We start from the raw sequence: 15,157 nt of genomic DNA, 5'->3' as shown, positions 1-15,157 counted from the left end.
TTTTCTCTAATGATTCTAAGAATTAAGAATAAGGAATATCCTCCCCATAAAATATACACATATTCTCTTTTGGAAAATATTTAATTTTTAAGTAGTCTCTACACCCAACATGGGACTCAAACTCATAACCCTGAGATCACACGACTCACCAACCAAGTCAGCTAGATGCCCCTCTTTTATCCTTTCCTTTTCTCCCTTTCTCCTTTCCTTCCTCTCTTAATCCCTGGATCTGAAGATTTAGACCTTCAAGCCTCAGTGCTGATATGTGATCAAAGAGTCTTAATAACAAGATGCAAAGCATTATATCACATTACACAGACACATTGATGAGGTGGCTTAAAAACAATTCAGAATGAGGTATTAAAAGAAAATTCTGTGGCCATTTTTGTAGGGCTTATCCTACCTCAACTCATTTCTCAGAATTTTTTCACATTTATGATACACTGATTTATCTTTAAGGGCTCATACCAGTATACAAGGTCACGAATGGCAAAAGCTGTTGCCAGACAAGCGGTTCTTACGGATGGTGCTGGCAGTGGGGGGACACTTGACAACCCAATCTGGCACCCCTAGCATGAGCCTATGAAGCGGCACTGGCTCTTCCTCTACCCTGCTGTCATTTCTCCAGTGATGACACAGCTGAGTAAAAGCAACAGAGGGAAAATGCTCAGGCATTTACCACTTAGAGTTCCGCAGTATTTATAAGGTACCCTGTGAGTGCAGTGCCAAGTCAGAGCTCACATAACTGAGGAATATCAAGTTGATTCAAAGTGTATTTACTGAAAATGAATCTACACTAAGTCTGATAAGCACTTATGTTGTATAATCTTTTCCTCAGTATTCTTTCTACTCTATAAAGTAAAATCAGGTACACAGGCTGCTCAATTGATTGAGCATCTGACTCTTGATTTCGGCTCAGGTCATGATCTCAGGGTCCTGAGATGGAGCCCTGTGTTGGCTCCACGCTGGGTGTGGAGTCTGCTTAGGATTCTCTCTCCCCCTCTGTCCCTCCGCCCTCACCCCTCCCCTCACTGTCTCTATCTCAAAAAAAAAAAAAAACAAAACAAAACAAAACAAAACAAAAAAAAAACAAGAACAAAAACAAACAAAAAAAGTCCACACAAAAAACCAACCAACCAAACAAACAAAAAACACGAAACAGTAAGACCTACTGAAATAAATTTTATGTGGCCTTAAGCAAGTTATCTGGAGACACAGTAGGTAAGAATGACAAAGTGAAAAATAATTATTATTTGATAAAACAATCTACGTTTAAGGAAAATGAGAAGGACTGGAATACATAATGTGCAGTCTATTTTAGGTAGCAATCAGCATTCCCACCACAGAATTATTTACACTAGGCTTTTTTTGGAAAGAGGCATAGGAGTTGGGAAATGAGGACTCCTGACTCTTTTCCTCAAGTCCACCTTCGGCTCAGGTTAAGATCTTGGGGTCCTGGGATCAAGCCCCACATCAGGCTCTCTGCTCTGCGAGGAGCCTGCTTCCTCCTCTCTCTCTGCCTGCCTCTCTGCCTCCTTGTGATCTCTGTCAAATAAATAAATAAAATCTTAAAAAAAAATACTGGCTCCTTAATATAATTCCTTTGTTCCAGAACTTTCAAAAACTCACAGGATACAGTCTGAACTGTGCAGGCTCACATTTAAGACTTACTACCCCTCAGTCTCATCCTATCTTCCTATTGAAAAAAATTCCATTCTAGACAGCTGACTCATAAGACTTTGCATTCCATTACTTGAAGTACTTTCTTCTCATTTTCCTATTTGATTCTATTTGTGTCTGAGATCTCAGCTTCTTCTAGATACCTTTCCATGACCACGACAGCCTCCCATGACCTCTTCAATTTACAAAATCCTATAGTCTAATCTGAATTTGCCTTGTACTGCTTATTACTTTTTTTTTTTTTAAAAGATTTTATTTATTTATTTGAGAGAGGGACAGTGAGAGAGAGCATGAGTGAGGAGAAGGTCAAAGAGAGAAGCAGACTCCCCGTGGAGCTGGGAGCCCGATGCGGGACTCGATCCTGGGACCCCAGGATCATGACCTGAGCCGAAGGCAGTCGTCCAACCAACTGAGCCACCCAGGTGTCCCCTGCTTATTACTTTTGTCAGTCTCTCTTGGTATACATTTTTCTCAGCTGTAAAAGCTCTCTGGGAAAAGGAGCCCACTATTCCTCAGCAGCCAGGCAGCCTTCTTGGTAGCCTATAGGGGCTAGCACATAACAGGAGCTCAAAAATTCTGTTGCTGGGCGCCTGGGTGGCTCAGTGGGTTAAGCCACTGCCTTCAGCTCAGGTCATGATCTCAGAGTCCTGGGATCGATCCCCGCATTGGGCTCTCTGCTTGGCAGGGAGCCTGCTGCCTTCTCTCTCTCTCTGCCTACGTCTCTAACTACTTGTGGTCTCTCTCTGTCAAATAAATAAAATCTTAACAACAACAACAACAACAACAACAAAAACTCTGTTGCTTTGTAAATCTCTATCTAACTTTATGCTTTAAAACAATTTTTATATGTTATTTAACTGTAATCCAAATCTATCTAAAATCTTCTGTGTAGCTGTACCATTTAAATCTGCTTTTAACTGGAATAATTTATTATAGATAACTAGAATGGAATTCAGCATAATATTACATAAGTATTACTTCCAAAACAGAACCTGTTAATTCACAGAAAAGCATATATGGCATGGCTTAAATAACTTATTTACCTGATTTATTTCTAATGCTTCTACAAAACTTTCTAATTAAGTTTTTTTTCTTTAAATATTTTATTTATTTGACAGAGACAGAGACAGCAGGAGAGGGAACATAAGCAGGAGGAGTGGGAGAGGGAGAAGCAGGATACCCACCGGGCAGGGAGCCCGATGCAGGGCTCGATCCCAGAACCCTGAGATAATAACCTTCGAGCCAAAGGCAGTCGCCTAACCAACTGAGCCACCCAGGCGCCCCATATCATCATTATTTCACTGTAAGAATGAGAAAACAGAGTAACTGAGACTAAGTGATCCATTCAAGGTCACAGAGATAATATTATTCTAGAGATATCATCCTTTTTCTACCAATTACTTTTTCCGCACACTCACACTTTTAGAGAAGCTCCCCTTCCACAAACCCAGAACACAAAACTCTACTTACCGCCATGACCTATGGCCCCATAATCCCAATCCTTTAGCTACAATGGACCAAATAAGAATGTGTCTGATCTAAACTGAGCTCACTAGATTTTCTCTCAGAAACTAGGAATTAGTATACTAGAAGAAAATCGTGTTAGTTTTTGTTGAATGCTAAAATTAAGAAACAATGTTAAAGCCAGGGCTTGGGCAGGCAAGCATGTACACAATGAAACAGAAAGAAAGGGGAAGGGAGGCAAGGGAAGGGTAGGGGAAGAAGAGCAGATGTGAAAGGAGAAACAGCAATGATATGCTTCCAGTGAGACAGTGAGAGTAATCTGTGACAAGACTGTTAGCAGTTGTTTCTGTTCTTGGATTCTGAAAGATACCCTCACCTTTATCTCTAACAAATCCATCCCTTCTTACTGAGGTTGGTTTGAATGGGCTTGTGTTCCCTAAAATCAAATGATTTTTAAGAATGGCAGTACCTCTAAATTTAAATCCACATTTCCTGAATCCAAAACCAGTGCTTACCTCACAATATGTATCATCCCCTATTTACAAAACCCAGTTTTATTCATTCATTCAAACCTGGTATTATTTATTAAAGAAATTAAGGGGTAGCTGATTTAAGTTCATATTCCATACAGCCATAAAAATTCCTCAAAATATTTCTTCCTAGGGTAATAAAATCAATCATAACTACTTAATTTTAGTGTAGAATAAAGCCAGATGCTCATAAGCACGTAAGTAGACATTACTGGTAAAAAGTCTGTTTGAATAGTCAGATGACATGTACATGGCTACTCTGGAAAGAAACTGGTAATATTGGTAACACCATGATAAGCTCTTTTAAATGTAGATAATTTGTACATTATTTACTGCCCCCAGCCTTTCTCTATGGAACAAAAAAATCATTCTACAACTGACAGTCTGGTGACACTTGGCTTCTACAAGGTCTTGGGAGTTGTCTACAACACTAAGACAAAGAGGAAAGCTTTTAGATGTATCTGTCCTGGACTCAAAGCTAAACAATCTGGTGTCAAGACTCTTGACAATTATGAGGACTCAAAGTGCCCATGTCTTTTTGCCTCAAGAGATAAACCTGGAAAGATAGGAGGTACTAACAGAGTCATGTGCCCTACAGAGAACAGGGGACTCAGAAAGGTATATTGATCTTAGAAAATAAGTTTTTTCTTACATGATCTTTCTTTTTCTCTGTCTAGACTGAAAAAAAGTCAAGGTTTATTTTTGTTTATTTTAATTTTTTTAAAAAAGATTTTATTTATTTGATAGAGACAGAAATAGTGACAGAGACAGCGACAGGGATAGTGAGAGAATAGGAAAAAGCAGGCTCGCCGCTGAGCAGGGACCCTGACGTGGGGCTCAATTCCAGAACTCTGAGATCATGACCTGAGCCAAAGGAAGGGCCTTATTAACTGACTGAACCACCCAGGTACCCCTAGAAATCAAGGTTTAGAATATTACTTGGGTGTTTTTCTTTAAGGAAAAGCATCTATATCAACTATGTAGGTAATGATCAAGGACTAAAATGAAGCACTTGTAAAGAACCTGAAAACAGGGAAATAATTCTGTCCACTGAGAGTAAAACTTTGAAGTAAATATATCTTGATTAAGAACAATAATGCATAAAATGTCAACTGAAGGGGCCCTGGGTGGCTCAGTCATTGAGTGTCTGCCTTCAGCTTGGGTCATGATCCCAGGGTCCTGGGATCGAGCCCCGAATTGGGCTCCCTGCTTGGCAGGAAGCCTGCTTCTCCCTCTGCCTCTCCCCCTGCTTGTGTTCCCTCGCTCCCTGTGTCTCTGTCAAATAAATAAATAAAATCTTACAAAAAAATGTCAGCATAAAGGGGCAGAATGGAAGCAGAGAAAAGGGAGAGACAACCACGGGCAGTGTTTTCTTCAGGGCTTCCTGAGATGATGGCAGTGCCAGGAACATGAGGATAACTCTCTGCTTCCGAAGACAGCAAGCAGTCTTCTGATTTTTACCTAGCTTCCAGGCAGGAGAATATCCATATTGGTGAAAGAGTATCAATTTATCTGGTTAGGGAAATAATGTTTTGGTTTGACTGGCTTCCTGTGATCCTCTCCTCACCTGGTCCTTGATGTGACCAGAGCTGACAACGACTGAACTCCAGCCCATTATTTTTACAGCTCCCTTAGGTCTTTGAAGTAAATGTCTTGGTTAGTAGGATTCAGTATCTTAGAGTGTGACTACATTTTGGTTTACTAATTATTTGGTTTCTGAGCTCATAAACCTCATGTGGACTGTGAAGACCTCGAAAAGAGTGCTGGTCTTATGTAAAAATAAACTGGGAAGTCATACCCATCAGAATGGCTACTGTCAAAAAAAAACAGAAAATAATAAGTGCGGGTGAGGAGGTAGAGAAACTGGAATCCTCGTGCGTTGCTGGTAGGAATATAAAATGGTACAGCCATTGTGGAAAAAGTATGGTGGTTCTTCAAGAAATTAAACATGGAATTACCATATGATCAAGTAATTCCATATCTGGGTACTTGCCCAAAAGAACTCAAAGCAGGGCGTGAACATATACATGTATACCCACATTGATAGTATTCACAATAGCCAAAGGATGGAAACAACCAAAATGTCTACCGATAGAAAAATGAATAAACAAAATGTGTATATGTAAGATGGAATTCTTACCTAGAAAAGGAAGGAAATTCTGACACATGCTACAACATGGATAAACATTATAAACATCTGATAATGAACATTTCAAAAGGTGTTAAGACTACGTGAAACAAACCAGATGCAAAAAGCATGGTTCTTCTTAAATGAGGTACCTAGAACAGTCAAATTCAGAGAGGCAGAAAATTAAATAGTGGGTACCAGGGGCTGGGGGAGGAGGGAGAATGGGGAATTATTTACTGTTCAATGGGCAAAGAGTTTCAGTTTGGGATGACAAAAGAGTTCTGGAGATTGACAGTGGTGATGGGTTCCACAACAATGTGAATACACTTAATGGTAAGTTTTATGTTTTATATATATATAAAACATATATAAAATTATTACATAGGTATTTTTTCTTAAATAATTTAGAAAATTTTAAAGCCAGTATTCACATACAGTATTGTATTAATTTCAGGTGTACAATATAGTGAGATTCAGCAATTCTATTTCTCAGTGCTCATCACGATCAGTGTCCTTTTTTTTTTTTTTAAAAGATTTTATTTATTTATTTGACAGACAGAGATCACAAGCAGGCAGAGAGGCAGGCAGAGAGAGAGAGAGAGGAGGAAGCAGGCTCCCTGCTGAGCAGAGAGCCCGATGTGGGACTGGATGCCAGGACCTTGAGATCATGACCTGAGCTGAAGGCAGAGGCCCAACCCACTGAGCCATCCAGGCGCCCACGATCAGTGTCCTCTTAATCTCCTTTACCTATTTCACCCATCCTCTCACCCACCCCCCTCTGGTAACCATCTGTTTGTTCTCCACAGTTGAGTCTAGTTTTTTTTTTTTTTTTTTAATATTTTATTCATTTATTTGAGAGAGAGAGACAGTGAGAGAGAACATGAGCGAGGAGAAGGTCAGAGAGAGAAGCAGACTCCCCATGGAGCTGGGAGCCTGATGCGGGACTCGATCCCGGGACTCCAGGATCATGACCTGAGCCGAAGGCAGTCGTCCAACCAACTGAGCCACCCAGGCGTCCTGAGTCTAGTTTTTTTGGCTTGTCTCTTTTTTCCCCCTTTGTTCATTTGTTTAGTTTCTTAAATTCAACATGGAAGTGAAATCCTATGGTATCTGTCTTTCCCTGTTTTGCTTAGCATTACACTCTCTAGCTCCATCCTTATTGTTGCAAATGGCAAGGTTTACTTTGTTTTTTTAAAAAGGGGAGTGTGGGTGGCTCAGTCAGTTTAGCATCTGCCTCTTGATTTCAGCTCTGATCATGATCTCAGGGTTCTGGTATCAAGACCCACATGGGACTCCCTGCTCAGTGGGGAGTCTACTTGCCTTCATCTCCCTCTGCTGCTCCTCTGCTCACACGTGTGCTTGCTCTCTCTGTCACATAAATAAATCTTAAAAAAAAAAAATCCAGAGACAGATGGCAGAATCTATGTGATGGGTATAAGAATGTGTTCATCTTTTGAGTCTGTTGTATGGTTAAAATTTTTTATGATAAAATGTTAGGGAAAACCCTGAGAAGTCTTTTCTTCACAACTCCTTTCTACCTTATGAAACACTTTTTTTTTTTAAATATTTTTATTTATTTATTTGATAGACAGAGAGAGATCACAAGTAGGCAGAGAGGCAGGCAGAGAGAGGGGGGAAGCAGGCTCCCCGCTGAGTAGAGAGCCTGATGTGGGGCTCGATCCCAGGACCCTGAGATCATGACCTGAGCTGAAGGCAGAGGCTTAAACCACTGAGCCACCCAGGCGCCCCTGAAACACTTTTTTAAAAAAAGATTTTATTTATTTATTTGACATACAGAGATCACAAGTAGGCCAAGAGGCAGGCAGAGAGAGAGAGGAGGAAGCAGGCTCCCCACTGAGCAGAGAGCCTGATGTGGGGCTTGATCCCAGGACGTTGAGATCATGACCTGAGCCAAAGGCAGAGGCTTTAACCCACTGAGCCACCCAGGCGCCCCAATGAAAAACTTTTTAAAAAGCAATCAATCAGTCAAAATTTTAAGATTTTATTTATTTATTTGATAGAGACAGCAAGAGAGAGAGAGCACAAGCAAGGGGAGTAGGAGAGGGAGAAGCAGGCTTGCCACTGAGCAGGGAGCCCGATGCGGGGTTCGATCCCATCAGGACCTAAGCTGAAGGCTGATGCTTAATGACTGAGCCACCCACATGCTTCAAATTTTCTCTCTTTCTTTCTTTCTTTTTTTTTTTTTTAAAGATTTTATTTATGTATTTGACAGACAGAGATGACAAGTAGGCAGAGAGGCAGGCAGAGAGAGAGGAGGAAGCAGGCTCTGCTGAGCATAGAGCCCGATGCGGGGCTTGATCCCATGACCCTGGGATCATGACCTGAGCTGAAGGCAGAGGCTTAACCCACTGAGCCACTCAGGCGCCCCTCAAAATTTCTTTTTGAAGTAAACTCGATGCCCAATGTGGGGCTTGAACTCATGACCCGAGATCAAGAGTTGAATGCTCTATTGAGCCAGCCAGGCATCTTGCCAACCAATCAAGTTTTATTAAAAGCATCTATCATTTGGTTAAAACATCACTTTAGGATACTCGGGAGTCGTCTTCAGATTTTTTAGAAGACGAAAATTGAAAGCCAAAGTAACCCTTATGTGTTAAGTCACATGACATCAATTTTGCAGTTGAGTATCCTGAACAAATACAGATTTAGTCCAGGTTATACTAAATTATATTTAAACTGATGTGCACATTACACTACTGCTGACTTATCTGTGTCTAGTCACAGTTGGTATTTTCCTTGCAATGTTGACAAAGGCTGACAGCTTGTATCTAGTTAGAAAGAGACCTGACCTATGGTCAGGAAACCTTAGTTCTAGTTCCATTTTTGCTATTGATTGGCAATATGGTCGGGATGCCAGGGTGGCTCGGTTGGTTAAGCGTCTGTCTTTGGCTCAGGTCATGATCCCAAGGTCCTGGGATTGAGCCTCACATGGGGCTCCTTGCTCAGTGGGGAATCAGCTTCTCCCTCTGCCTGCAGCTCCCCCTGCTTGTGCTATCTCCGTCAAATAAATAAATAAATAAAATCTTGAAAAAAGGATTAGTGATATGGTCTTAGACTTAACCAGCCTGGGCCTGAGCTTCCCTATCTGTAAAAAGGAGCTACACAATAGGACTTCTTAAGTTCCTTCTATATTCTAAAATTTAAATCAATTAGGAAAAAGTATCTTAGCAATCACTACCTTTTTAAGGCTTTGAATCTGCAACCAAAATAACTGAAGAGCAGTCTGGCCAGTTGAATCAGGTAAAGGTATAAAGATATATGCAAAAATGTTAGATAAGCACCCTCCCCACCCCAGCCAAACACACCCTCATGCATACTCACAGAGTTTAAAATAGGCAAATCCTTCATTTAACAATTAATTAAGCACCAATTATGTGTTGGACTCCATTAGCACTTACTAGCAATTCAACAGTTTTCAATGTCAGATAGATTGCCTCTCTCATGAAGTTTACAAATAGTGTGAGAAGAACAAATAACTGCTATGGAGAGGATTAAAATAGGGGTGTGAACGAGAGTGCCTGGGTGGCTGCTTTATACAGGTGACCTGGGAGGCTTCTTGGAGGAAGCAACATTTGAACTAAGATGCAAATGACAAGATGGAGGCTGGCCTGTGGAAATTTTTCTGGGGCAGGTGTCAGAGGAAAGCTATCAGGTGAAGGGAATAGGTAGAAAAAGCTCCACAGCAGGAAGCAAGGAGGATGGTAGAAGATATCACTATCAAATCAAGTAGGCTCTGCCAACCAGGGCAAGGGATTTGGAGTTGAATGTTTTTTTTTTTTTTAAGATTTTATTTATTTGAGAGACTGTGAGAGAGAGCGAGCGAGCGAGCAAGCACAAGGAGGGGAAGGGGCAAAGGGAGAGAGAGAAGCAGGCCCCCGCCTGAGCAGGGAGCCTGATGCAGGGCTCCATCCCAGAACCCTGAGATCATGCTCTGAACTGAAGGCAGACGCTTCAACAGCTGAGCCACACAGGCAGCCCAAGGGATTTGGATTTTATTCTAAGATTACCATACTACCTATAGGGAGAATGAATTACAATAAAGCAAGCATGATATATTATCTATGCCTATCTATTAAAAACGGTCCCTATACATCTCCTTTGTAGGACCTGGTTGAAACACACATACTAGATAGAGTTTATGCTTCATTTTTAAATAATTAGTCTCACAAAAATGTTGTAAAAACAGTACAGAGAGTTCCCATATTCACAGCTTCCCCTAATGCTAACATTATATATAACCAAACTAAGACATGAATATTGGTACAATACTATTAACTGAACTATAGACTGATTTCACCAGTTTCCCCCCTTACATCCTTTTTCTCTTCCAGGATCTAATCCAGGATCCCAAACTGCATTTGGCTGTCATTTTAGTCTTCTCCAGTCTATGACAGTTCCCTAGCCTTTCCCCATTTTTCATGACATTGGCATTTTTGAAGAGTATTAGTCAATTATTAGGTGGATTATTCCTCAGTTTGGATATTTCTGATGTATTCCTATGGTTAGATTGTAGTTATACATTTATGACAAGAATACTACAGAAGTGATATACTCTTTTCAGTGTATAACAGCAGGGGGTACATGATGTTATGTCTTATTACTAATGATGTTAATCTTGAGCACTTGGTTAAGGTGGTGCCTGCTGGGTTTCTCTACTGTAAGATTATTTTTTCCTTTTAATTATTAAATTCTTGGCAGAGATACTTTGAGATTATGCAAACATCCTGGTTTCACCTTAAGCTTTCAACCATAAATTTTTCTACTTCATTCTCCTACATTTATTAATTGGAGGTTTCTGTATGAAAGAGCTATCCTGGGGTACCTGGGTGGCTCAGTCGTTAAATGTCTGCCTTTGGCTCAGGTCATGATCCCAGTATCCTGGGAATCAGGCTCCTTGGGAAGCCTGCTTCTCCCTCTCCCACTCCCCCTGCTTGTATACCCTCTCTCTCTCTCTCTCTCTCTCTCTCTCTGTGTCAAATAAATAAATAAATAAAATCTTAAAAAAAAAAAAAAGCTATCCTGCTGCTCTTATTTTTTTGACTTAGTTCTTTATATCATAATAGACTCATGGATATTTATTTTACTCTACAGAATATGTGCCAGTACTGTTAGTTTTTATGTTGCTCGAACTGCTTCAGCTTTAGCCACTGGGAGCTCTTTTAGGCTGGCTCCTGTGTCTTTAATATATGATGCCCTTCTTTCTAAGCACTTTCTTACTTTTTGACACTGAATATTCACTAGGCTCATCCAGTATTTTCCATTCCCCAGTCCTGGAATCAGTCACTGCTCTGGGGATCCCTGATTCCTTTCATTGGAGGATGGTATTTAGAAATCAGTATGAGGGTGCTAAATGTACTCACTGCTATTTTAGGGCATTACTACTTTTAGGCCTTCTAAGGTGGAAAGAGCTTGGAAATATATCAGTGATTGACAGGGGTAGGAAACTGGGGGGAAGGAATGACTCAAGAAGTAGTACCAAAGAATTCTGGGGTAATGGAACTATTCTGTATCAAGACTGTGCATTTGTGAAAATGCACAGAACTACACACTAAGAAAGTATGAATTTTACTGTACCTACATTAAAAACAAAAACAACCAGAATATAAGGAGAACAAAAATGGAATACAGATTAACAAATGAATCTAACTGTATTACAAATGAGTAATATAACCATGCTGAAGATAGAGGAGAAAAAAAATCTGAATTTTGGAAATCAGTATTTTGACTGGATGCTGAAAAGCTAAACACAGAAAACTAGAACAGTATACACGCACTATACTTATTTAGTAAACTTGTTTCTTCTTCTTATAGGGTTATAGGTTAGTAATTCTGAAACTCTTATGGATATACTAGGATTGCACAAATAAGTAAATATAGTGTAGATAATGAAAGCCAAGTTTCTCATGATGGGAGAAAGAAATTACAAATAAGAAGGCTAGAGGCACGTGGGTGGCTCAGTCCTTAAGCATTTGTCTTTGGCTCAGGTAATGATCCTAGGGTTCTGGGATGAAGCTCCCCATTGGGGCTCCCAGGCTTGGGAAACCTGCTTCTCCCTCTCCCACTCCCCCAGCTTATGTTCTCTCTCATGGTGTCTCTGTCAAATAAATAAAAAAACAAAACAAAAAAAAACCAAAAAAACACCAAAAAACAAGTAAGAAGGCTTAAATGGTCCCTGTGGTATTGAATTGGAATCCTAGATATCACTATGAATTCATGGTTTAAAAAGAATTGTCTGGGGTGCCTGTGTGGCTCAGTTGGTTAACTGTCTGCCTTAGGCTCAGGTCATGATTTCAGGGTCCTGTGGTTGAGCCTGTGTTGGGCTCCTTGCTCTGTGGGGATCCTGCTTCTCCCTCTCTCCTCTGTTCATGCTCTTTCTCACTCGCTCTCTCACAAACAAAAAATAAAATCTTAAAAAAATAATAAAATAAAAAGAATGGTCTGTGTGGTATATAGAAAATATATAACAAAGTTAGAAACAATAAATATAAACACACAGACACACACATATACATGTGTAAGTATACACACATTTGTTTCTAGGCCTATTTTGGGTTCTTTACATTTACTACCTCACTGAATATTTTTATTTTATTTTATCTTTTTTTTTTTAAGATTTTAAAATTTATTTTAGAAAGAGAGACTGAAAGAGAGAGATAGAGAGAGAGACGTGCTTGTACAGGTCAGGAGAGCAGCAAAGGGGGAGGAAGAGGGACAAGCAGATTGCACACTGGGCCCCAACAGGAGGCTCAATCTCACAACCCTGAGATCACGGGCTGAGGTGAAACCAAGTGTCAGACACTTAACTGTGTTAACTTAAGTGAGCCACCCAGTGTCCCTCATTGAATCTTTACACCAACCTTTTGAGAGAAAGACTGTTACTATCCCATTTTACAGGTGAGAAAACTGGGAGTATAAGTAATTGGGGATATGGAGGACTGCTTGACAGAGCTCAAACAGCAACCTCTGCAGGCTGGTTCCAGAGCCTGAGGTCTTAACCAGGAAGCTATACGGTCTCTTACGATGTAAAGGAGTATATCTAAGTAGGACAGCCCCTCCTTGAAGAACAACATCATGAAGGAGATAAAGGTAAATAAGCAGGAAACCAGAAGGAGTAGGACAGCCTTGTGTGATGTGACCATCTCCTAATTAAAGTTTTAGAAGTCTGGATCTACTATGAAATCACTGTAGAATACATATTGTTTCATTTTCCCATTAAGATATCTAGAAATCATTTTCCTCTCATGGTTACAACTATTCTTTTCATGCTGGCCATCAAAAGGAATCACAGGATTCCTTGAGAGCAACTATAGTTTGTCTAGCAAGGAAAAAGGACAATGAAGATATAAATATATAAATTAAGACAACAAAAACTAACATTTATTTATTTTTTGTTTGTTTTAAAGATTTTATTTATTTATTTGACAGAGAGAGGCAGTGAGAGAAGAAAGACAAGCAGGGAGAGGGAAAGGGAGAAGCAGGCTTGTCACTGAGCGGGGAGCCTGATGTGGGGCTCTATCCCAGGACTCTGGGATCACCACCCAAGCTAAAGGCAGACACTTAATGGCTGAGCCACCCAGGTGCCCCTAACATTCACTGAACCTTACTATGAGCCAAGTATTTCTTAAAACATTTTATAGTAGTGGACTAACTCATTTAATTCTCGTAACAATCCTATAAAATAGAGAACGGTTTTTATCTCTATTTCAGAGATGGGAAAATTGAGGCACAGAGAAGTTATAAAAGTTGCCAAAGTCACACAGTTCAAGCAGTAAAGCCAGGATATATAACCACTGCACTAAGCTACCACTCTTAAGAGCTGTGCTTTTCAGTTGCAAGTATCCGACAAATCAAATTAAACATCAATAATTAATATTAAGAAAGCAATAAACCATAAAAGGAAAGTTAAGTGTTCTAATGTTATAACATTGACTACATATTTTAAGAGCTAAGTTTTGTACCTAAAATGTTTAAAAGAAAAAAGCCTCTGTCTTCCTCATTCAATAAATCTATTTTATTTTATTATTTTTTAAAGATTTTATTTATTTATTTGACAGACAGAGATCACAAGTAGGTGGAGAGGCAAGCAGAGAGAGGAGGAAGCAGACTCCCCACTGAGCGGAGAGCCCGATTTGGGGCTTGATCCCAGGACCCTTGAATCATGACCTGAGCCGAAGGCAGAGGCTTTAACCCACTGAGCCAGCCACCCAGGTGCGCCAATAAATCTATTTTAGATAGCTCAATGCTTTCTAGTGATTTCTATGACCAGTAATTGCAACTGATAATTCTCAGATTTGCATTTGCTTCAAATTAAACCTACTTAAGAGCAGTTTCTCTGCCAAGTAACTTGTCATTATTTTTTTGGTCTGTGTCTGTGGCAACAGGTATTTAAGGAGGTTTTAAAAAATGAACAAAGAACTCAGAAAATAATTGAGCTACTTTAAAACTCTTCTCAGTTCATTTTCCCTTTGAATTTAATGTCAGGAGAAAAATAATAGTGTAAAAGTAAAATAAGCAAGTTTATAAAAAATGTTTTCCTCAGAATACATAAGCAAAAAAACCACATAGCCATAATCATTTGAGTAATGTAATGAAAGCCATAAATATTTGACAGTTATCATCAAATGCTAGCATATATACCTCATGTCTTGGATAAGAGAGACCCTGAGTGTTGGCAACATAACTCCTGAGTCAGATTTTCTTCTTTCTGGTCCAAGGGCAACTATGTAAAAAAAAAAATCAGCAAAGTATTAGAAAAATAATAGCAAAGACAAAAAAAAAACCCAACAAAACCAACAACTACATGGTTCACATTCTATAAATAAATTTATTTTATATTTTCAATTTATTTTGATAAGAACTAAGCTCAATTTTCCCCATCTGAATGGTGCTCCTTTATTAATACAGTAAAAGCTATATTCTTTCTAATTAATCTGAGGCTGCATTTGCAAATTTAAAATGAGTCATAAAAGCCCATTTAGCAAATAATGCAATGTGTGCAAAGTCTGGCCATGAAGACCAGTTATTTTCTAAACTTACTCATTTTTTTTTTTTAAACTTACTCATTCTAATAGCTCTGCCTAACTATAAGAACGCAATGTCTATAAGTTACTATGTATGTCAATTATCTCTGGGCTCATAAACTGCAATCACATAATTTCCTTCATTGTGAAAGAGGGCTTAAAATGGAAAATCTAAGAGTCTGGTACTCTTTGGTCTGGTAAGTTTCTACTTCAAAGTTCAGAATCCAAAGTACAGTGTATCATGCAAAGTGAGTAATCTAAATGGACATTAAGAAGTATAATGTCTGTGAGTCATTCTCTTTGGAGCTTGAATG

General features: G+C 39.5%; 1 protein-coding gene across 4 annotated transcripts in view; it reads right to left on the bottom strand.

The window, feature by feature from the left end:
- Positions 1 to 15,157, bottom strand: part of DENND5B (DENN domain containing 5B) — a 201,861-nt gene that overhangs the window by 26,147 nt on the left and 160,557 nt on the right. For all 4 annotated transcript variants that reach the window (XM_044228352.1, XM_044228353.1, XM_044228357.1 and 1 more), the window contains one exon: positions 14,461 to 14,542. In XM_044228352.1, coding sequence (XP_044084287.1) covers positions 14,461 to 14,542 — 82 coding nt within the window. The remainder of the gene's footprint in view (positions 1 to 14,460; positions 14,543 to 15,157) is intronic.

This window comes from Neovison vison, chromosome 12 (assembly GCF_020171115.1).
Source record: "Neovison vison isolate M4711 chromosome 12, ASM_NN_V1, whole genome shotgun sequence".
Taxonomy (NCBI): Eukaryota; Metazoa; Chordata; class Mammalia; order Carnivora; family Mustelidae; genus Neogale; species Neogale vison.
This window is presented reverse-complemented; position numbering and strand designations above follow the sequence as displayed.